We start from the raw sequence: 23,636 nt of genomic DNA on the forward strand, positions 1-23,636 counted from the left end.
CACTTTACTTAGACAGGGATCTGACCCAAACAGATAATGGGATGTTCAATCTATGCAATCTGATTTCTATTGAACAGGGGCTGGGTAAGTGAGTTGTGAAGGGTCTTAACAAATTGAATTTAGTCAATGGGTGAAAAATGGAGAATTGGTTTTATATATGAGTGTATTTATGCCATATCAACAAGCAATTGGGGTTATTGTGGTAGATGTGTTGGATGACATTATACTTCGAATCTTATTCATGCATTTGGTGTATAACAGTCTACCTATATGCTTTTTCAATGCTTTTGAGAAAGTCAGTGCTTTGTCTTTGTTTACCACATTAACCTATTGACCAGGTAATATCCCAAACTATATTTCATTTAGTATGTGTGGATGTGGCTGTGGGCCACTAAAAACAAATAGCTGTGATTTTTCTAAGCTTCTTGTCATCCTTTCTTTAGCTTTTCGTTGCCAGTTTCCACCAATCAACTATCTTATCACTATAATAGCTACCAACCAGGGAGCTTTCTCTAAGGCAGGTGAAGCCAGATGACCACATCTTTTTGAACTGTTGCTTATGCAATGTCAGGGGGCAGCATAACACACTAAGAGGAAAGCGCTATCTTCCTACTTCTGCATGAGCTCACAGATGCCCATGACTGGTTAGTGTCACTGTGATTGATAGGTGAGAAGGATTATGACAGCTATTCTTCTGTCCCTCCCTGAGGGCACAGCCAAGTTTGCTCTCTTCAGCTCCTAGTCATAGATGACTGTGGTATCATTGGAATTCAAACTCATGATCTTCGACTGATTGGGCGAACGATCTTCTATTGTGCCACGCAGCAACCTCAGCAACTTGTCATTCCTTAATGCCAAGTGCACACAGCATGATTTTTAGTCCTGATTTCACTGTCAGATTCCAATTTCATTGGCATGTCAGTGCCTGTCCTATTGTTGACTAGTTGTTTATTGTGAAAACATTTCAGACAAATTTTTATAAATGAAACTTGTGCATTTCTTCCAAAAAGTAGCAAGATCAATGATGACCAATGAAAGTCCAGGAATCTCTAATTACTCTGTGGTCATGTGCAACAGATCCCTGACTCCAGTTAAATAATTCTGTCTATTTGTTTAGAACAGAAAAAAAACAAAAAAAACCCCAAGACATATAATCCTTGCTCTCTGCATCTCTCTAAACAATGCTTCCGCTACATTTTTCCCCTGATTTCTCTTTTTTTTTGGTTCCCATATAAAATAGTGTAGATAGATATGATAGAGACGTTTTTTCCCAGAGAACACAGGATCATAAAATCAGGTGCACCTTATCTGGGATCTTCTCTGGAGAAAGATCATGTAGTGTGAGGACCCTCTCTGCAATAGCTTGTATCATATGCAAACCTATATGTCCATTAAATTGTAGACTGCCAGTAGAGAGAGCAGCACAGTCATTCAGATTTTGAAAGTTATGTAGTCTTAAATGTACTTAGCCAGCTTGATGCTAACAAGTGATTAGGTATCAGGCTGAAAGAGGTTTTGGTGAGACATGGCAGGATTGGGATAATATGTGGGAGCTTTGTACTCAGTACTTGATACTCTGCTATGTTATGGCAGATGTAATCCCGAAATCTACAGTGCATGAAGAACCACTGACGTAAGATTTGTTCACAAAACACATACATAAAGTGTAAATTAACAGTTTGTAAAGGCATTGGCATCCTGATTACCTGCAGTAACATCCTGGTTGTGGTCAGACTTTCCCTCAAACCTGCTTGTGCACTCTGTCACATTGTCAACACCAGGGCTGATTGAGAAGTGCTGACTGGTTGTCTGAGTAATTACTGACTAACCACAATGGATTATATAGGCAGTATATCTGTCTAGCTTCTAAAAAAATAGTTTCCCTGTCACACACCTTGATGTTTCTTTATAAGACCGGCATCATAGTCATTTGTGTCTGGCAGATTTTTTGGCCAGTATATAATATTTCTGTTTGAATTTTGGGATGATTTTCTAGCAGTCATGGTGTAAGTGGATTAAAGAGGAGTCATGGGAGGAGGAAAGTTCAATCCATCCTAATAGACCCTCCCATTGAGGAATAGTGGGTGGTAAAGGTAATTAAAAAACCCTCTGTTTCCCCTATCGTGGCATATGTACTGCTTTTACGATGTCCTCTTTGGCGTTGCATTTTAGAGGAAAAACTGTGCAGTTAACATTGCAAGGAGTCGTACACGAACCAGGACAGAGCTGTTAGGAAACCAGGACAGAACTGAAGAAGCTAGGGGACAAAGCAAGTTCACATTGTCTGGTATGTATAGAGCTTATTAAGCTGTGCATAAGCCACATAGAAGATCTGCATTATTGTGTTCTTCTGTATTTTGTTCAAATCTATTGTAGGCCCTTAAGAGCTATATAGCATAATATAGTCAGATTGTGAACCTGTGTCTAGGAAAACATATGACTACTTTAATAAAAACAAAAACGCACTTTAACCAATCATTTTTCAAGTCTTTTTGTTTCCATTTCATCAAACAATAGATGGACAGTAATTTGATCAAAGTCTTATTACTGAACATCCTGCGGCATTCTTAGTCTTCGACAAATGGTGAGTCTTTAAAAAAGTGCTGCAGCCATGTGGTCCCTTGATTTAGTTTTGTTTTGTAAAGGCATTTCCACATGTGAATTCAAACAGTAGACTGCTGGGAAGAGGGAACGGCACTGTAGGATTCCTGGAAAGATCTTCCTCTTAGAGCCATAATTAGTGGCCTTGGCTCTTCTAGAGTGTGCAGGATTCTCGCGTCCATGAACCAACTACACACTGCAGTCATTTACCGGTTATAAAAACTAACTATGCACAAGCCCTTTTATCTATCTTGAACAAACACAAGATATATGTAGATAAGTGTAGAGCATTTGGTGTTTAGTTAACTCATAATACACTAACTGGGCGAGGTATATCTATGCAGAATATCAATATGAGGAACGTCTACTTTGTTTTTACTTTTTTTTTTTTTCTTAAAATGATATTTTACTATCCAAAGTACTTTCAAATACAATCCAAATACTTTACACAGTTCAGTTCATTTATTACAATAGAATAGATGACAATAGAAATGTAAAAGTTTTTTTTAGTTCTTTTATTTCTTATACTTATTTACGCATTCTTGTGTGGAGCTGCTTTTTTTGCATGCATATTAGCCGTGTAGCTCCATTTAAATATTTATTAAAATGTTTAATGGATTCACATCATTATTAGATTTTTTTTTTTTAAATATACCTCACCTCCAAATAAAAAATCTAAATAAACCTGCACTTTTTAAATCCCATTTTGCACAAATTTTGCTTACTTCTTGTGAGGTGGAAAAGGTTACAGAACCGAAACTATATCAGTGGAAAAGTACTCTAATAGGGGTGTATATATATTGATCATTTCTGTGGGATGATTATTTTCACTGCAGATATCACTTTCATTCAGTTTTGCCTCAACTCAAACAGATAATCAATCTCACTAATGGAAATCTTTTAAATATTTCCTTATATATCCCCAATACTTCACCTATGTTGTCCTTTGTTATAGAACTCTACAAATCAATTAGTACTCAGCATAGAGAAATACTGTATTTTTCTTAGGTGTTGCCTAAAAAAAACAAGAGAAAACCTTAAGGGGTGCGCTGTGCTTCATTTTTTATGTATCTATTTCTGTATATTTACTACTCCCTTTGCTAACTGAGTCCACTGTTGCAAGCTGCTCTCCTGTCTGGTTGTGACTAGAATAATAAAGAGTCTTTAAAAAGACAGGAAAAGGAAATAGATGGTGTATTTCAAAGTTTGTGACCCTCACCAGACCTACCGTTTTAACATGAATAATAAATAGCAGGTTTGTGCACTGGTAATGGCTGTGCCACAGCAACACATGCTCTACGTTGTCTTGTTGTGAGACTCTCTCTGACATCTTTGCATTAGCTGTACTCTCAGCCTTTTATTTCGGTTTGTTAGGGGGCAGCAGGTGGCAGGCGGGCGCTGGTGTGAGTTTGATGGCGAGGCTGTCTCTGTTGTGTTTTCATTAACGGTGTCAGGCCGGGCATCAGGATGCCCCCTTTGCTCGCTGTCTCACAGTGACCTTTGTATAAAGCGGCAGCTCTTCTGTCTTCTCTGCTATCTAGGCTTAGAAAAGAGCTGTCTGTCGCTCTTCCTGCACTCGTTCCTCACAAACCTATTATTTGCCTTTGCAGTCATTCTTTCCTTCATGTGCCAGCAGTGTTTGAGTCTCAGGAATCGGTTGAGCCAAGCAAACTTGTGCCCAGGTGGTGTGCAGCTCTCATCCAGCTTCAAAGCTTCACGTCACTATCCTCCACACGTGAGGCCCAGCTGGCAGTGCTTGCAGCTGCATGAATACTGAAACCATAGCTTTCTGGCACTGAAGATGTGTTTGACTGCTTTCTGTGGTGATTCATTTTTCCTTTCTATGTGATTTGATCATCGTTGGTGCCTTCAAGTTGTTTTTCATTGCACTTTGTGCGAACCCACAACTATGTCACATTATTGCAAGAATTGCGTCTAAAATTGGTACATTAATCTGCCATCACTTTAGTTCAGATATAGAATACATGTGGGTGCCGAGACAGACTGGCCAAACCAAGGTTTGCATCATACGTGCACTCTGACTGTTTAAGGAATGCCCACTGGCCTTATTATCCATCTGCTTCCTATAGATTATTTCCTTATTATTCCTTCCTTCCTATTGATTAATTCATCTTTTTTAAGATCCGGGGTCGTGGCTATGTCAGCTCTGAAGACTATTCCGGAGACTCTGGCCATAAACCTGGAATGCACACTGGCTGGGGCATTGGACTGCCAATCTCTCTACTTGCATGTTTTGGGGTAGACATTGGCAACAATATTTAAAACTCCATGCAGATGTTAAACTGAGCCTACTATTAAATTAGAGATCATGAATCTTTGAGCGTTTTAATCCATTATCTGATTATATTGAATACACTCGATAAAATATATTTCATACTTACTTAAGGACTTAAATATGAAGTGTTCAGGTCAGAGCTCTTAAGTTTGAGTTGTTTTGGCCCAGTCGTTTAACATATATCACTATCATCATTAGTTTTCTGCTTAGCTTTAAATATTTAATGGATTGATAATAAGAACCACTGGTCTGTTTTCCCCTCTATTTTATCTTCAGTCTGATCGCTTGCCAGTTCCTGTGCACTATTCAGCTCTCTCCTATCATATGACAGTTACAAAATGGGGCGCTGAAGGCTAACACATGCTTTTTCTGAGATATGTCAAGCCAACTGCAATGTTTATTGGAGAAAAGTGCTATCTACCTTCTTCCACATACATGTGCTCATGCATGTCAATGAATGGCTAATGTCCAAATAGCCAAATTTTGCTCTCTTGGCTCTCAGCTCCTTATAGCTGTTGCATCGCCAGGATTAAAATTAATGCTTTTCCAACAGTTAGTCAAAGGGCTTTCTGTTGTGCCACTTGGGAGCCACATTGGGGTGTTTTTCAAAAATAAAAATGTTTATTATATAAATTACTGAATTAGATTTTTGTGGTACATTGACTTTATTTGGGAACAAAGGTGCATTATATTTAAAAGCTACATTCAGAAAATAAAGAACATCAAAAGGTTTGACACAAATCTCCAAACCAAATTAGTAAGAAATAAGCATCTATGATCGGTATATCTGGGACGATGTGCTGGTTATAAGGATGAAGGGTATTTAATAGGTTTAACGTGAGATTATGTAGATAGTCTCCAGTGCATGATAATCACAGACTGATGTCCTTAGCGGAGCTGTCTGTTCCACAGCGAGTGTTTTGGATAGCTGACTCAGGCAGTCGGGTGTTATTATGAGCCCTGACACAGATTATGACCTTGTCTGGTGGACGAGGAAGGCCTCATTAGCGGCTCTACGCTTGCAGGGGCCGCCCAGGAAGAAGCGTGCTAATTACCTCGCTAACAACGTCCTTACTTAGTAAGCTTACAGCAGAACCTTGGCTTAAAGATAATAGCTTGCATGAACGGCCATGGCAAGGGCTGCTGCACATATTTTCTTTGGATTAATGCACTGCTGAGGGTGGGAGGATGTAAAGGGATGCAGAGATTTATGTACTGAGTCGCCCTTTAATACAAAGGTTAAATGTATACATCAATCACTTTCCAAAATGTCATTACTTTACAGACAGATGACAAAATTTTGCAACTAAAAAGTCATATGTAAAAAAACATAATTAGAGTTATAAAAGTATGCTAATTGATGTGCATTTTTAGGTGCTATTTTTTGCTGTAATATAACTCACTCATATCAGTAATAAAAAAGTCAGGAGATGTGTTGAAGGGTTGCATTAGTTTTTTCTCTTCTGAAAATTCTTGAATATTGAAAATTCTTGCCTCAGCTATCATTGTAATGAGCAGTCCGCATGACAGCCTCAAATTAAATCATAAATATTCTAACAGCTGAATACGTCTTGATTTACTAAATTTCATAAAATGAATAAATAAAATATATAATGTAGAATATTTTCTTTGAACAGGGAATCCTTTTTAAATTACTGATTAATGGAGCTTTTTATTATATATATATATATATATATATAAGTAAAAATGCTTTGTTTGTAGTTTAGTGATAACTGTAAAAAGAAAGATTACACAGTTTTAGGATAGGACTGCAACTTTTTAAAATGATTTCCTGATGTTACTTGACATCCAGTAGTGTGTAAATGGATGTTTTTTCCCCTCAACTTTTGAGGTCACAAAATCAAGTAAGCATAAGAACAATACATTTTTTAAGAAAATGTCTAATTCTAATACAGTTATAACCAGTTAGTATGAACCAATAGTTCTTCATTGTTGTTGTTTCTAAATATTTGTGCATTTCTAAATCGTAGCTGTAGTTCTTTTCATGCTGTAAAATTTTCATTCACACACTGGTCATTGTGGGAAACTGGCAATGGCAGATATGACCAGTAAACCCGAAGTTCTGAGCGCAAGCTGAAAGACGAATGAATTGTCAGGCCGGCTTGGTGAATGAGAAGAAATTCCTTTTGCCTGTGGCGTACTGTCTGTAGCCGTGCTGAAAGCGTGACAGGCTGACATTACCGGGGAGCAGCCTGTAATCTGAGCACTGTAAAACTAGCATTTCAGCTGCCACAATCAGCAGGGCCACCGGCCTGCTACGGCAAAATGGTGGCGAGACGAGCCGCTGTAGCTGGCGACAGGTCGTTAAAATCGCTGCCGAGACCTCCCAAATCGTGAGCGTGGGCCTCAGCCTGGCAGGCGCTGAGAGACGTGAATCTGATGGCTGGCTAAAATTCTAATCGGCTATTCCACATTGTTATACTCCATAAGGAGATCAGAGTTATAATCAGATTGCTTTGAAATACGCTCATGACATACTTCCTCAATCCTTCTCCATAGGTTCATTAGAGGCCCGAATGGAATGAATTAATGTGTCAGGTTAAGGAAGAGGACAGGAGAGGGATGGTGTGGTTGAAAAGATCCAAATGTCTGATCTATATTATGTAAAGAATACAAAACAAAGCAAAAAAAAAGTCATGATTCTGGGAATATCTTTGTATTAGCTTTTCCAGTCCATTAGTCATTAGCAGAAACTGAGCATTTTGTTGCTTAAAAAAGTAAAGTTTTAGAAATCAGGAAAAGTTTGTTTCTTTGTACGTTACTTACAAAATAACTTACTGTATAGGCCATAGGTTTCAAATATATGGTCTGCAGGCCAGTGAAGATCCAACAAAGGTTTTAATTTTTTATTCTAATTAATAAATAAATTATTTCTAAGTTTAAACATTTTGTGGACTATAATTCAACTAAATTAATAATAATAAAAAGAGCCAATCTCTGTTATTTAAATAGTGGACAAAATGGAGCAATGCATTAAGACATGTAAATAGCTCCTGACAAAATGTGCTAATTTTATGCAATTGTTTATTGTTAAGCAAAACTATGATGATGCAATGACTGTTTATCTGTTTTTTGATGATATACGCTTGCTCAATCAGGTTATGTATTCAGAATGTACCATTCATAGGTGATGTGATTGGTCACTAGCTGATTTGGTTTGGTCTGGCCCACTTGTACTTGGACAACCTGTAATATGGTTCGTTACTTAAAAGGAGTTTGATATGCCTCATATACTTAGATGTTCTTATGTAATATGCTCTTCCATTCACACTGTGCTTGCTAAAATCCCAATTTTCCGGGTGCTAGTGAGCAGAGTTGTCTTATGGTGGCCTCTCTAACAATTCCTAAAAGCCATGTTTAACAGCTGTTTGCACCCCTTCAGCCTGTTTAGAATTCTATTCATGTCTTATCAGTTTGCCTTTGTGCAATGACAGCTACCTCCGATGGTTTATCCCGGCTCACTGTCTGTGTCTCTTAATTCATTTCAGAGAAGTGATGCTAACAACCATAATCACTTCATTTAAGCTCCTAAACTGCTTAGGAGCCCCAAATGTGTTTATTAGAACATCTTAAGGCTGAAGATGAGACAGGATGAGAGTTAAAATTACTCTATGCAGGAACCTGTCATTGCTTATTATACACTTGAAATCCAAGAGACAATGGGCCGGCGGCAGGGACAGGGTTCTGCTCGATGAGCGAAAGCCTGTTACATATAACCCCCGCGCTCTGCAAGACCGGCACTAAGGCTTTGCGCCTCTGTGGTGTAGGTGTTTGTAATGTGACTGTGGTTGTTGACGCTGGGATTGTTGTAATACTGTTTTGTAACTTTGTTCATCGCTGCTGTAGAGGAAGGTATGCTGAGTCCCATGTAAATGTCAGTTCATTTATTACTTCAAGCTGGGTGGGTCGATCATTTATCGTGTGGCATGTTGAGACTTAGTAATAATTGAAAAGACTGCCATAATGTAAGATGTTTAGACTTCCTTTTAGCGCCATGCACCCTGTGAGTCATATCTCTGTGTTGTTGTGGTTATTTTCTGAGTGAAGTGTTGCTTTGTTATGTGTGAGATTAGAAATCCCCGCTTCTACTCACTGTCTCATTCCCGCTTTCTCTTTCTCTTTCTTTTTTCTCATTAGTCGTGACAGTGACCTCTCAACGATCATCTCCAACCTCCGCCACACCCGACAGCACGGCATGCCTGAGGGCCAGCCATGCTCTGACATCAGCCTCACCTCCACACATTCAGGTAAGACACACCTCTTGCTCAAAATACTCTGAGTTTAATCATTAACTGTGGGTAGTTTTCTCTCTCTCTCTCTCTCTCTCTCTCTCTCTCTCTCTCTCTCTCTCTCTCTCTCTATATATATATATATATATATATATATATATATATATATATATATATATATATATATATATATATATATATATACCCCTTTAGCAAAATGTATCCTTCTTAATTTCTGTAATGATTTAGTCTCTTCAATATTTAAATGTTCATTTGCTTAAATGGGCAATGTAAGCTCATTACTCATCCCATTGTGCTATTGTGTCTATCTTTCGACAAGTTACTTAATGCTGTATCTTTATTATCTCCTCACATTGTTAAACAAGCATGCAAATCATTTTTTGTTTAAATCTCTTCATTCTGCAATACCTACTAAACTTCAAACTTACAAGATTCCGTGACTGAGTAGTTATTTCATGTGCATCTAATTAATATTTCAGTGTATTTTCCCCTTTTTATTAGAGAACTGTATGACAAAATGTCTTATCTCAATGCTTTTCAATAATAATAAAAATAATGATTTCAATGTTTGCTAAAAAACTGAATTTGGTAATACTTTCATATAATGACTCAAAATATTATATATTTTCAAGTATTTGAAAGTATTTTTTAAAAGGTATTTTAAAAAAGTATCAAAAAACTGTTCAATAGGAAGAAAACATAATAATGGAATATTTAACATGTTTAAAGATTCAGGTTTAAATTCTGACCAATTCTGCTGCTTTTTTTTGGTTCGATTAGTTTCTAACTGATATTTAAACAAATGTTTTAAATAATCTTTCTAATAAAAATAAAATGAAATAATTATTATCACTATACTGCTGATGTCTAAAAAAAAAAAAAAAAAGTGTCTATAATTTATAACAATATTGATGCATCTCCTTGTATTCATAAATATTCATTGTTATATGATAACAGTATCCAAAGGAAGTCTTATATTATTGTCTTATATTACCAATAATATTGTATAATAATACTTAATGTCCTATATAAAAAAAAAGTCACTATGTCTCATCATGACATATTTCCAGTCTTGGCTTAATGATTCATAGGAAATTATAGAGAAAGTTATCTTTATTGCCTAGATGTTCGGGTTGGAAAGAAGGTCTTTTTCAAAAGTTCACTTTACCATAAAGTTAATTATTAAATGTATTAACTGTATTCTTAACTTTGTAGAATGTGATTTTAATGGTCATTTTGCGTGTGCTCTGGAGTGTGAACTCTGGTCAAATCAAGAAATGTATTGCTATTTAATAAAAAAAAACTAGACAGTGTTGAAAATCTGTGTTGTATATATGCCAAGTGGTGTTGCATCTTAAAATATAAGAGCCTGTTAAATTCCAATATACAAATACAGAGGAAGTGGGGCGGGGTGAAGGTGGATGCATAGGGCTGAATGTTGATTTGTTGAGAGTAAAATGTACATGCGTGTGTGCCTTTTAATGTTGTCTGTGAACAAACCAGCCCGCTCATTTCTTAATCTTGTCTGCAAGTGAAATTAAAAAGTGCTTTTGTCCTTGGGTCTAGTCAAGGGTTAGATGAGGACAGGCGAGGACAGTGGGAGCGGAACCTAAGAGGAAAATGATGTCAACAGTTGCGGTGCATAGTAACAAAAAAGGATTTGACATAGCTGGCAGATAATAAATGGTGTGTCAACAATTATTTTGACCTGTTACACCACATAGTCGCAAATATTAGATAAGCCCAAAAGATGCCCAAGCTTTAATTTTTTTCTATGCTAAACTCAGAAACTCTAGCAGCTTTAAAAAAAAATTATTTGTTTCTTTTGCACAGTCTATTTCACTTCCTTTGAAGTCTGACTTGCCGTGGGTATGCAGTTACGGAACCAGGGAGACGGAGAGGGAGAAGGAAGGGGGGGGATAAAGCCAGGTTGGAGTCCTGCATGGTATCAGGGGAAAGCAGACAGCGGCGGAGTGGTGCAAGACAGGCGGAGAAAGGGGGTGGGGGATGGGGGGTGTTGGTTGGCCGCCGCCACGGAGAGGGCCGTTAATTAAATCTGAGGGTCAGACAGGAGAGCCAACCTAGGCGTCAGTCCCATTCAGGCAGCGAAGGAGCTTCGGATGCTCTCTCTCTCTCTCTCTTCTCTCTCTCTCTCTCTCTCTCTCTCTCTCTCTCTCTCTCTCTCTCTCTCTCCTCCTTCTCCTTCCATCTCTCTAGCCGAACTAGTAAGGGGGAGGGGGGAGAGGAGGAGCAAGTGAGGGGGAGGGCAGGGGCGCCAAGCAGATCGTCTGGCTCCTGTGTAGACTCCTAAATGTGGCTTCGAACCAGTGTGCCTGTAATAATCAAATAAGGTGTTCTACTTAAAAAAAGATAAATGCTGGGTGGGAGTATGTGATAGAGGAGACCCAAATGATAAAATTTGTTAGTGAATTATTATTATCCAAATTTGTGGTTTCCCTACTAATAATTCTGGGGGCTGCTTAAAAACAAATATTTTATCAAGTTTTGTCTCATATTATAATATCTTGTTTCATGTCCATACTGCTTTTTATTTTTGTTTTTTCCATTATTTTTTGTCCTTTTTCTCTTTCTCTTTCCCTCTATCGCTCTCTCTCTCGCTTTCTGTCAATCCTCCCCTGAGGCTCTCAGCGGGTGAGCGGCAGTCGAGGGAGGTGGCGTTGCATCTTCTGGGCTAGCGAAAGAGCCACGCAGCTCTCTCTCCCCCCTGCAGCCAATCAATGGTAGCCTTTCAAGCCCTGGCTAAGGCCCGCAAACAGGGGGATCAATAAGTTATTAGCACCATTCTGTCAGATGTAATGTGAAGATTGATTGGAGGCCGTGGCTTCGCCGAACCACCCGCCACTTCCCCTGCCTGATAAAGATGACAGATTAACAGAATAAGGAAAGGGAATTAAGGAGCCTGGCCTGTCTGACCTGTCAGTGACCACAGCGAGACAGAAGAGGAGAGAAGCAAACAGGGAAAATAGGAGTAAACTGGCAACCCTCTTCTCAAAAATATCCTTTCTTTTTCTGTATGCCTCTCTCCTTTCTCACATCCTCTTACTTTCCTGCACCTTTTTCATTGAGCAGAGGTTGCAGTTGAATGTGTTTAAGAGCAGCAGTTGAGGCTATGATGCCTGTAAAGAAAGGCTGATTATCCCAAGCACAGAAAAAAAAAAGAGAGAGAGAGACAAAGAGAGCGCCTATTATATTTTCTATAGGCATTGAGCAGTGCAGGAGCCCAGGTTGGCAGGATTGTGGAGCTAGGCAGCGCCAGTGCTCCCTGTTTGGTGCTAAATCTGAGCATCACAGTGTTAAGAAGCAACATTTAATTGGTCTTAAAGGCTTTCTGCCTTTAGATCTCTGCCCCTCAGGCAGTGGCAGGCAGACATTACTGAATCCCTCTCTCCCCAGTCTCTCCCCAGCCTCTCTTCTCCTCTCCTCTCTGCAGGCTGAACGATCTTTGGGCTTACAGTATCACTGCTGCTGCAGTTTTTTTGCTTAGTTTACTTTTACCATTTTTTTTGTTGTTGTGTAGGTGCTGGAATACTCAGTCTTTAATTTGAATGTGTAAGTGGGAACTTGGGAAAAGACTTTTCATAGTGAAATTTTGACATTGTTACGATAAATACTTCTCAAGACTACTGGCTTTTCTGGACCGGAATGTTTTTATTTTGCATATATGTTTTCTATAGGTAAAATAATAACATTATAAAATCTAATTACCAGAGAAAAAAATACTCAGGAAAAGCACAAACGATTTTGACAGTTGGGATCTGATAACCAAATCTAATGATTACCAAATCTAATGTTTATTTTTATATTGCTTGGATTTACCCTGTCATCTTCATTGTCTGTTTGCCAGAATTCATGCTTATTGCGTTTAAGTACAGACGTGCACCTATATATTCTGACTTTACATCTCAAATTAACGTTATATTATGGTATAATATATAGCTTTCTAACCCTGGTCCTGATATACCCCCTGTTCTGCTTATTTTAGTGGTGTACCTGGTCTAACACACTCTCACATAAGGGCTGTTAATTAGCTGATTAGATGAATCAGTTGTGTTGGGAGTAGGAAAAACACTTTAATAGGTAGAACAGGTGGTACTTCATGTCGATGGTTGGTAGCCTAATGTAACATGATGTTATTTAATCATGTTGTAGACCAAATAAAGTTACCATCAGGTAGATAAAGTTCATAGCCATAGAAAGATCTATTTACAAAGTAAATGTACTCAATTACAGGAAAAACAATTTATCCAATACACTAAGCTACAGTGTAACTGTAATGAATTTGTGTTTCAAATTAAACAGCCTTCTAATTTTATTGTTTTTAAAGTGATTAATAATCATTGCTCTATGGTACTATGACCCATCCATCAGCAAGACGGTATTTGCACTTTACTGTTTCCGTGTTAACAAAATGCAGAAAAACTAGCAAACTGGTAAGCTCAGACTGAAATTCTCAGACACATTGGGGATAAAAAAAAAAAACTTCAGCCAATACTATCTGATGTCTGTATCATTTGGAAGGCTATGCAAAGATACAGTTCCTTTTCCACAGCCGAGAAAACAAAATCCCCACAACTTTTGCTCTAGTAAACCTACTACAGACTGCAGTGTGAACAGCACTGCTCATCAATTGATTGGTCAAGAAATTACATGCTGAGAAACAGCCAAATTTCAATCTATTACAAGTGGATGTATGTCAAGGTGTCAATGGTGGTGGCATCACAATCATGGGGTATTCAAGCAAGGCATTTTGGAAACTAAGTTTCCTCATATTGACTGTGTGGGGCAGAAAGTATAGACATATTTTGAAAAACTGTAACAGTGACTATATAGTATGCCAAAGTCTTGGGAAAAAAAATAAAACGAAGAAAAACCAGACTTAAAATAATGAAGAAAAGAGGAAGGGAGACAGTGGGAGAGTTTGCACTGAGTATGGACCTGATTTTTTTCTCAAAGGAACAGAAGAAGCAGTGTGTGAGTCAACGGCACTGCCCGCCTCCAAGTCTCTGTACAGAATAAGGTCCTCTTCCTCTGCATGCCGACCCTCCAATCTTTGCTTTTGTTGAGTGCATTATGTGAACGAGGGCCAAGTGCTAAAAGCAGAGGGAGCGTGCTGTGGAGCCGGGCTTCCTCTGCTTGTCTTGTGTTGGTGCCATAGGCACGCTGCTCTGCTTCAACCTTTGGCTTTTGCCCATCTTATAGCCAGCCAAACTTCTATCTCTGTAGTGTCTTTGCCTCTAGTTAAATTTATCTCTAAGTATTTACTTTTACCCCTATGAACAGCAGGAAATATACCAGCCTGGATAAACCTGCTAAGTAGTCAGAATATTCAGTGTACAGAATATTCAGTTAAACTAACAATATTTGCTAGCTTTGTATTAAGTTTACTTTCATCAATTGTTAATGTAAGGCCAACTCTAGCCTTTATACACACATTTCCCTGAGTTTATTACACTAGTATCCCAGTTCAACATGGCTGACAGTGACAGGTGCAACATTGCTAAGAGTGACAGGTGCAAATAAATACACATGTATTTACATTTGCATGCAGTTATATGTACAGTATATCATGATATATTTAATAGTCATTTGTACACGAAAGGGTTAAGTAAGAACTTTGCCATGTAACAAAAAAAAATCTTGACATGTGACAAAAAAAGTCCGGTGAAATCTGATGTGTGTGTTTGCTAAACTAGGCACCAACTGAGCAGGAAGTCTTTTGTTCCTTTGCTCCTAAATATTGTACAATGGCGCTCCAAACTATATTATTTAAAACAAAGCATGAAATCATTGTTACAAAATCTTATCATACGAAGCTCGTAGGGTGACACAACGGCACGGTAGTGCTGATGTTTCACAGTTTTGAGGTCAGAGGTACGATCCTGATCTTCCTATACTTTCCATGTGGAGTTTAACATGTCACGCTAGGCAAATTGGCTTCTGTGAGTTGTGAAAAGAATGCTGACACGGTGTTTAGATTAATTAGTGTCTTTTCTCGAAACTACCTAAGTAGGTTAGCGGCTTGAGTAGAAGCTAGAAAAGAAACTATTATATTATTAATTAGATTAATAGCATTAAAAGTTGTGTGATTATAAGGTTTTCTGATCTAGTAACTAATAAACTGGAAATTCAAATTTTATGGGTCTAGCTTGGTGGAGAGATTCTCTACCAAATGTTTTACGCAACACTTCATAAGGTACAGTGAGTGGTGGAGATGGTGCGATTGAATGGCTCCACATGGAGCTCAGGGCAATGTCCTTGTTGGCATGCTGAGAAATTCTGACTGAATAGAAGTCTGATAAGGAGCAGATTGTCTAATGGGAGCTTAGTTTTAGACTAGTAATCTTTATTAGTAACATTATAATGCATAGCACTTTTTCTCCAAGCATTTCCTTCTGGAAATACTAAAAGTTAGTCTCATTGCAACCACTTGTCTCATTTACACACACTCAGTCAGAGGTTGCTCCTTTAGGGTTAATTGTAAACAGTACTGCTTGATGACATGGTTTTGTAAAACTGAAATAAAACGATCGATCTCTTGCAAGGAGAATAGCAGAGGGCAAACGATGCACTGCACATGGAATTCTTCCTCTTTTGTCGTGTTCAGTGACAGAAGTGAAAAGGACTGTTGGAGATTTGGTGACGTGGAAAAAAAAAGATATGACTAAAGTGCAGAAGAGAGGCTTATTAAAAAAGCCCTCACTCTCTAGAAGAGGATAGGTCGCCTTCTATCTCAGGAAACACATCAAACGCCATCATTAGTGCAAACGCGCTCCTTACAAAGCCTCCCAGACCTTGCTCTAACACTCCAAAAGTCCTTTCATGCACAGGCTTTTTTTTCTCTCCTTTTAATCCTTTTATTCAGACACTCTTATCAGAGAGAGAGAAATAGAGAGAAAGAGAGGTGACCAGAGTGTTTGGCATCAATAGATGAAGTGCAGTCTGTGCAAATGTATGTATGTGTGCGCGTGTGTGTGGCCTTTGGATTACAAACTTATTGTGATCTAGCGAGTGCACGGCTTGTTGCCCTTTAAGCATCTAGTCTTATTTAAGTGTGCTTTTAATGTGTGAACAGCCAGATGGATGAAGCTTGCGTCTGAGATGCTTTATTTGAACTGATAGGCCTAGTTTATTGCAACGTTTCTATTATTAAAAGTAAGACGATAAAATCCCAGGATGAAGAGAAAAAAAGGAAGGGGTATCTGCGGCTTGAGCTGAGGAGAGAGAGAGAGAGAGAGAGAGAGAGAGAGAGAGATATGGAGTGAGAGAAAGTGCAATGACAAACGGTCTCTTCCTTCCTGCGTGCATGCAGCACCACACTCTCAGCAGCCGCTGCCAGCATGATTAGCAGGATATTGATTTGAGATGCGCTCTTGGGGGAGGAGGGTGCTGTAATCGTACACTAGACATGAGCAACGAGCTACGCCGGGCTCGAGCAGACAGCCTCAGGACTTCAACACAAAGGGTGTGAGAGAGAAAGAGGGAGAGAATACGTAAACAGAAAAAGAGAGCAGAGAAAGTTAAGGGAGAGACAGGGGGAGGAAGGGAGATTAGCCAAAGGTGTGAGGTTTATATGGACCGTAAACAAAGCGGGTCTGAAAAACTAGAAGCAGTATTTCCTCAAAGTGTTTTTATGTCAGATTTTCTTTTTATCCCCACTTCTGTTTGTTTTTTTTAGTCTGTGCACTACTTTTAGACCAGGTTTAGGTTGTGTAAACTTAGGAGAGACATAGAGATCAAGGGTTAAAGCGAGGGAGACATAGAAAGAGTGCGTGTGAGAGAGGAGGGAGTGTTTGTGCGAGACAGAAGGGGAGCGCGAGTGACAGAAAGAGAAACCGAATCTCTGCGCGCGTTGGTAAGAGACAGATTTGTCGTCGACGCTGGCACAGGGCCCTCTCATCTCTGGCAGAGCCGTGGCAGCTCCTCGTCTCGCCCACAGCTCCAGCATGTACTCAGGTAGCTGGTGTGCTAGCTAGCGAGGCAGCCTCACTCTATTTCCCCTGGGCTTGGTGCTGAACTCCTCCGCTCTGTTCCTCTCTTCCAGATGACGTTCTAAGCAAGAAGAGAGCCTATTCCCCAAGCAGCAGCAGCGAGTGCCCATCTGACAGCAAGAAGTCCCGCAGCGTGTCTCCCAAAGGTAAGAGCCTCGTAGGCAAACTTAGGTGTGTGTGTGTGTGAGACACCAAGCAGGTGGTGTGATGTAATCAGATCTGTTTGACCTTACATTGGGAGAGGGGGTGGGTAGGAGGAGTTACACACCTCCACCTCTTGAACTTCACCTATTTATATTCTTACATGTTCAGACAACCCCAGTTTTCTTCTCATTTGCACTGTTTTCTCACATACATTGTAGTTTGGAATGGCTGAGGCATTTATGAATAAGTTTATAAAAATGTATTCGTTGTTTCTGATAATAAGGAGCCATGACACTTAATATCATATAGTTATTGTTTGTTTTGAGTGTAGTGCACTTGAGTTTTGCCACTCTTTTAGGTTTTGACTGTAGGTCTGATTTTTTTAATAATTTTTTTCACCTTTGATGTAATAGCAGAATTTTTTAAATGAGTGTTTACCCCTCAACTACCTTAATACCATAGTGCATTGTAAAGCAAGAAATGTAGTATCACCATGCATTCTATTTTTGTCCTCAAGTTGTACATTTAAGTATATACAGTAACAATTATATTCAGCAGAACCTTTTTCCTGGTTGGATGATTTTGCAAGGACCTTAGTGACATAATATGCATCTATTTAAAATAAGTATATAACTGAAATGGCCACTTGCTCTCTCACGATCTGTTTCTTTCTAAAAGAAAAGAGTGCTAAAGAGTGAATATTGTGTGTACCTTTTAGCTAAGGGTGGATGGTTGGTGGTTGAAGTCTTCTCTGAGTTTGCTGGAAATACTACAATTTGCAAAATTGCCTGAGTAGTGCAGTGTAATGGGATTTTTGATTTAGATTATAGTAGCAAGTTATTTTACAGAAATATTTTGATTAGCTTTCTTTTTACAAAAAGCGACTCCAGTTGGAAGCAGTGTTCACAGTTACGAAATAGTCCATTGTTGTGATTTTTTAATGTGCTATTTATGTAGAATCTGAATTTTTCCTAGTGTTATATTGATGCAGGATGCTTAACAGCCAGAATTAAGACTATCGGACTAATGTAGCCATTGATTAAAATAATCCACTGTTTTAATGGAGTACATGTTCCTCTACTGTCTAAAATGTGTCAGCATTCAATACTGAAGTTCTCTCTTCTGTCTTCTTAACATGAAAATACCTTGCTCTTTACCCAGTATAACCTTTTGCAATTGGACTAGTCAGGGCAGATGGATAAGTGACAGGGCTAACCCTATGTTTTCAGTCTCTCAGACAGCTGGTATACTTTTGCAAATAACCCAGAACTTTCATAGAAGCAACATGTTGCTGTTCTTAACTGCAAAGTTCCTGGGGAATCTCCCCAGCTAGAAATCAGCAATCTAACAAGGTTTCTATGATGACTTTGTAAACATACTTGGGTGTAAAAAAAAAAAAAAAAAGAAGAATTATAATTCATTTAGTTGATAATAATAATAAATTTTTAGACACCGGAGTTCTTGGTTAGGGGGTCCTAAATTGGTATGTATTTGTAAAATTTAGTTATTGTAGAAGCCATGTCCTCTTTTCTATGAAAATCTTTCCTTTCATAATCTATTGCCTTCACCTAAATAATTTACATGAACACATGAGATTGGCAGTAATAAGCCCCAACCCAAAATCTGCTCGTGATGAAAGTCCTGATGGATTAATTTTAAAACATAATAAAGTCTGTATACTACAGTGTGTTGGTTTGTTATTAAAAAAATTCTAGCTTTATCCACATCTGTGTTTATGAGTCCTTATATGCACAGATCAGAACTAAAGTTGGAAAAAGTAAAAAATTTATTGAAATGGTTTTTTAATAAAATTTTTTCATATGTTTATGGTAAAAGAAAATAAGTACTTGAGAGTCCAAATGACTGCTCTGCCTTCGAATTCTCATCATAACTAGCTTCTTTATCTCTGATATCTATTTTTTCTTTCTCGTCCTGTTGAGTTGGTGAGCCGTGGTTAAGCTGGTTCTCTATGCTGTAGCTCTGTCTTATACTTTTTCTCTCCCTCCCTCACTTCTTTTTTCTCTTTTTGTCCTTCGTTCTCCATCTCTCTGGGGCAGCACAAATCACATGCATGTGCGCCCATGCCGACAGCCAAGACGGCACAACTGGGAGGTGAGAGCGAGGCTGATACCCCCAGCAGCCTAGCGCCAGATTTACCGCCTGCCGCTCAGATTAGGTCAGCTGCTCAAGCTGAGAGCATAGAGCTGGGTGGGGGTGCTCACTACGCTCTACACGCATGGCTTCCTCCATTTCCTCTACTTGTTTTGAAGGTTCTTCGAGTTTGTGTTTAGCATGCACATGTAACTTTGAGAATAGTGGGGCAAGTTTTTAAAAGCAGTATAATGATAATTGCATTTAAACAACAGTAACCCGCCGTCCCAGTGTCTGGGTAAGCGGAGTGTCTGTGGACATTGTATAATGTTACGATGCTCCATTTAACGTCACGTGTTACACTCCTACATGGAAAGGTTTCGCTGTTTGGATCCTGGCCCTCAAAGTAAAAGACTGTATTTAACTCGACACATCCACACCTGAGAATTAAGACGACGTCGTGTTTTCTTTTTAACTTTGCTTTCGTTGCTCACAGTCATATTTTTAGGTCTCACTTGCGAACTCACTCTCACAGGTGCTTACCGTGGTGGCGTAATGAACATGAAGGCGTTGTGTAGGCGCTAGTGCTTACAGTGCCTGATCAAATTAGTATGACTTCAGGTCACTGCAAATCTAATGCCCTGTGTCTGTGGTCTGTCATTAGATTACTGTTGTGAGTGGGTGAGTTTGTATGCTGATGTATATGAGCGCCAGGCTCTGTTTTTTATTTTTATCCCCCTAATTTTCAGAACACTGCATTTTTGAAAATATTTCTTTAAGATGAAACTCAATATAAATACATTATACTGATGTGATTACAAGGCACACTGTTTTTTTTTTTTTTTTTTTTTTTTTAAAGCTTGCCAGAAAAGTTTAGAGGGAATCTGATTGAGACAGTAGATGTGCACTGGCCCTGGGATCCAGCTGAAGGCAGCAAAAAGTTGCATGTATGGGAGGATTTTATTTTGATGCAGGAGCGACTAAGTGGCCAGATAAGAAGCTTGCAGGACAAACAAAAAACATCTCTGGTTCAAATCAGTTATGAAATGTCTGAGGCAGACTTTTAAGATCACTGCTGATGTTTCTATCTCTGTTTTTTTCAAGGGCACATTGGAAGCAAAAACCCTTCCAGTTAAGGCCACACCCATTTAGATTTTTATCCGAAATACAAATAGGGATTTTTGAAGCACAAATCAGATAAAAATACATATACATCATTTTGAATATGCTGTTATGCAGCTTGGCTTAAAGAATTGATAATGGTATTATGCTACGTCTATGCTCTGTGCGTAAGAAAATGCTAAGAAATATATATAAAAAAAAAAAATGCTCACATAATAAACTTAAAAACATTAAACAAAAAAAAAAAATGCTAATAATGCTATAAATACGACTAATGTCTTATTGAGCACGTGGTTTGTCTCAACAGTATAGCATGTATCATTAGGGGCTATATTAAAATAAAGTAAAAATAAAATTCCACACAAAATCAATGACAATGAAAAAATTTATTCAGAATTAACTGTATATGTGGGCATGGCCTCAGACCTAGCTGCTGCTCCTATCTGAGATTGTCTACCCTCACAACATTGGTAAGAGTCTGGAGCACCAGGTGCCATCTTTAAGAGGAGAAGCAAATGAGAGCAAGACAAGCACTGTACAAACATGGAGTCAAGCTTAGATCTAGACTCTTAGAGATGTGGCGGCAGTGTCGAGGCGACCCTGTAGACACAGAAACTGACACACGTGCAGACACAAAGAAAACTGTGAATGCATTTCATGCAGTCTCTGGCATAGTCAAAACAAGCCTTCTTAGCTTACACAAGACAAAGGTGCAAAAACAATTTTGCCGCCTTGCGCACAGGTGAGTGTGTGCCTCAGCCAAATGAATGCAAATACATATAAAGTACAGAAGAACAAGCAGACGCATGCTAAAGCCATATGTTTGTGTTATTCACATTCCCGAGTATTCTTACAAAATTTGAAACTTGCATATACTTCAGTAATTACAGAGTCTCTCACACATTCTCTATCCCTCTTTCGTTCATGCTCTCTCTTTTACACACACACATGCGCGCACACACACACACACACACACACACACACACACACACACACACACACACGCACGCGCACGCGCACACGCACACACATACACAGACAAACATACACCTGAGGGCCTTTGGTGGATTATTCGATGTTTGGCACAGTACCCTCACACCCCCACCCCCTTCCCTCTCCGCCAGCCTGGGGCCAGACTCAGCTTTCAACGCGGAGGGTAAAAATATCCCCCCCTTCTTATTCTTTCTCCTCACCTCTCTCTCACTCTATCTCTCTCTCTCACTCTGTCTCTCTCTCTTCCTCCCTCTCACCCTTGCGTTCTTCTTTTCTTTCTCCCTTCCTCCTACTCCAGTCCCCTAGCTCTGCCTTGGGTTACTGCCTCTTCTGTTGTTGGCAGGTCCACACCTAATAATTTACTCACTGACGTCTCTTCACTCTGTCATTCACATATCAGTGTAGGTGCACCCTCTAGAATTCAGTCACTCCCATCATAAATCTACAAATTTTGTGTCCAGAATCGAAAGGAAAGAAGTTGTAATTGCTTTAAATATTTAGTTGACCTGAATATCATGGACAGTATCTTTTTCTCAGACAGAATGAAAGTGACACAAAGTGAAAACAATCAATTTCTTAAGCAAATGCTCTCATTGTACATAGGATTATATATATTTTTTTTCTCTTATCACACTATTTTGCTAAATTTGCCATGATTTAGTTCTATAATTTCTTATATTCATGACATATATATATATACCGTATTTTTCGGACTATAGGCCGCTACTTTTTTCCCCATGTTTTGAACCCCGCGGCTTAAACAACGAAGCGGCTAATTTGTGGATTTTTCCTAGGTTTTTCCCGGTTTACAAACTTCAAGCCAAAAAACGAATCGACATAACATTAGACCAATGAAATTTCCGAACGGAAACGAAAAAACGCACCGCATCTGTGTTCTGAGCTGCACGGCATCGGGAGAAAAACTTCCACCGATGGTGATTTTTAAACGCACGACGATGCCAAAAGATAAACTCTCGAGAGAAATTGTTGTGAAAGAAAGGAGGAAGACAGTGAACAATGACTTTCTTGGTAGGCTACTGTTTAGATACAAGCCGTATTAACGCGTTGAGTCTGGGTCATGGGATAGCTCGCTAACTCCAGTTGCAACAGAAATCATATAAGCACAGACAGGTTTCCAAAACTTGTGTTTTTTTATTTTTCTTGGCAACAGCATTACGGGTTAGTCAAAGAAACTTAGAACTGAGCATCAGAAAATAATAAGGACATATTCCTCGGTCTTGCACACATGCAGTAATACCGGAAAAATGCGGCGGCAGCCTATTCCCAAAATGCTGCTCTGCTCTTAAAGGAGCCACAACATATTTTACCCGTTACACCGTGTAACAGACACTGTCTTTCATTAAAGCCTGTGTAAAGTTCATTAGTTACAATGTCGGCTTATAGACAGGTGCGGCTTATTTATGTTTAAAATAAAAATCTTTGTCAAATTCAGTGGATGCGGCTTTTATAAGGGTGCGCATAACTTTATTTATGTAAAAGTCAAAGTAAGTTTAGACATCTTGAGCATGTGATAGACCAGTAAGTGAAAACAGCTACTGCAGATGAATTTATTAAATGATTGAATGAATGAATGTTTGAATTTTCCAAATAGTATTCGTACAGTGAATCTTTTCTGACAGCATTAATCCACACTTGGCTACATCTACAAATTGCTGTCAGTGAACCAACTTGCTCTTATGAATTGTGCTGTGTTATTGGTCACAGAGTGAAATTTTGTTTGTTGAACTTTTCAAACTTATTTGATTCGTTGTGGTTCTACTTTCAGAGATGCTCAGATCATAACATTTTACTGTCCTTTCCACAGAAAATTCACATACTCCCGCATTAGAGCTGAGCAGTCACATGACCCCGGAAGAACACTACAGGCGGATAATGTCAGCGCTGAACGAGCATAGCTCTTATGAAGAGCAGCAGCAACGTCTTTACCAGCTTGCCAGCAGCATGGGCGTCCCTACTCACGGTGAGTGCTTAAATATACAATCATGTGTGCCTTTTTGCTTTGATCTTAGCTATACAGTATATTTATTCACAGACAGTAATCCACATAACCACCATTTATATGCATGTGAGCAAAATAGCATATCGGAA

At 38.9% G+C, this 23,636-nt stretch overlaps 1 protein-coding gene across 4 annotated transcripts in view; it reads left to right on the plus strand.

Moving 5' to 3' along the window:
- The window catches only part of samd11 (sterile alpha motif domain containing 11), a 55,366-nt gene that overhangs the window by 16,579 nt on the left and 15,151 nt on the right, over window positions 1–23,636 (plus strand). For all 4 annotated transcript variants that reach the window (XM_083569816.1, XM_083569817.1, XM_083569818.1 and 1 more), the window contains exons 4-6: window positions 9,056–9,165; window positions 17,231–17,323; window positions 23,353–23,508. In XM_083569816.1, the coding sequence (XP_083425942.1) occupies window positions 9,056–9,165; window positions 17,231–17,323; window positions 23,353–23,508 (359 nt within the window). The remainder of the gene's footprint in view (window positions 1–9,055; window positions 9,166–17,230; window positions 17,324–23,352; window positions 23,509–23,636) is intronic.

The sequence above is a fragment of the Silurus aristotelis genome (assembly GCF_946808225.1).
Source record: "Silurus aristotelis genome assembly, chromosome: 19".
Lineage (NCBI taxonomy): Eukaryota > Metazoa > Chordata > Actinopteri > Siluriformes > Siluridae > Silurus > Silurus aristotelis.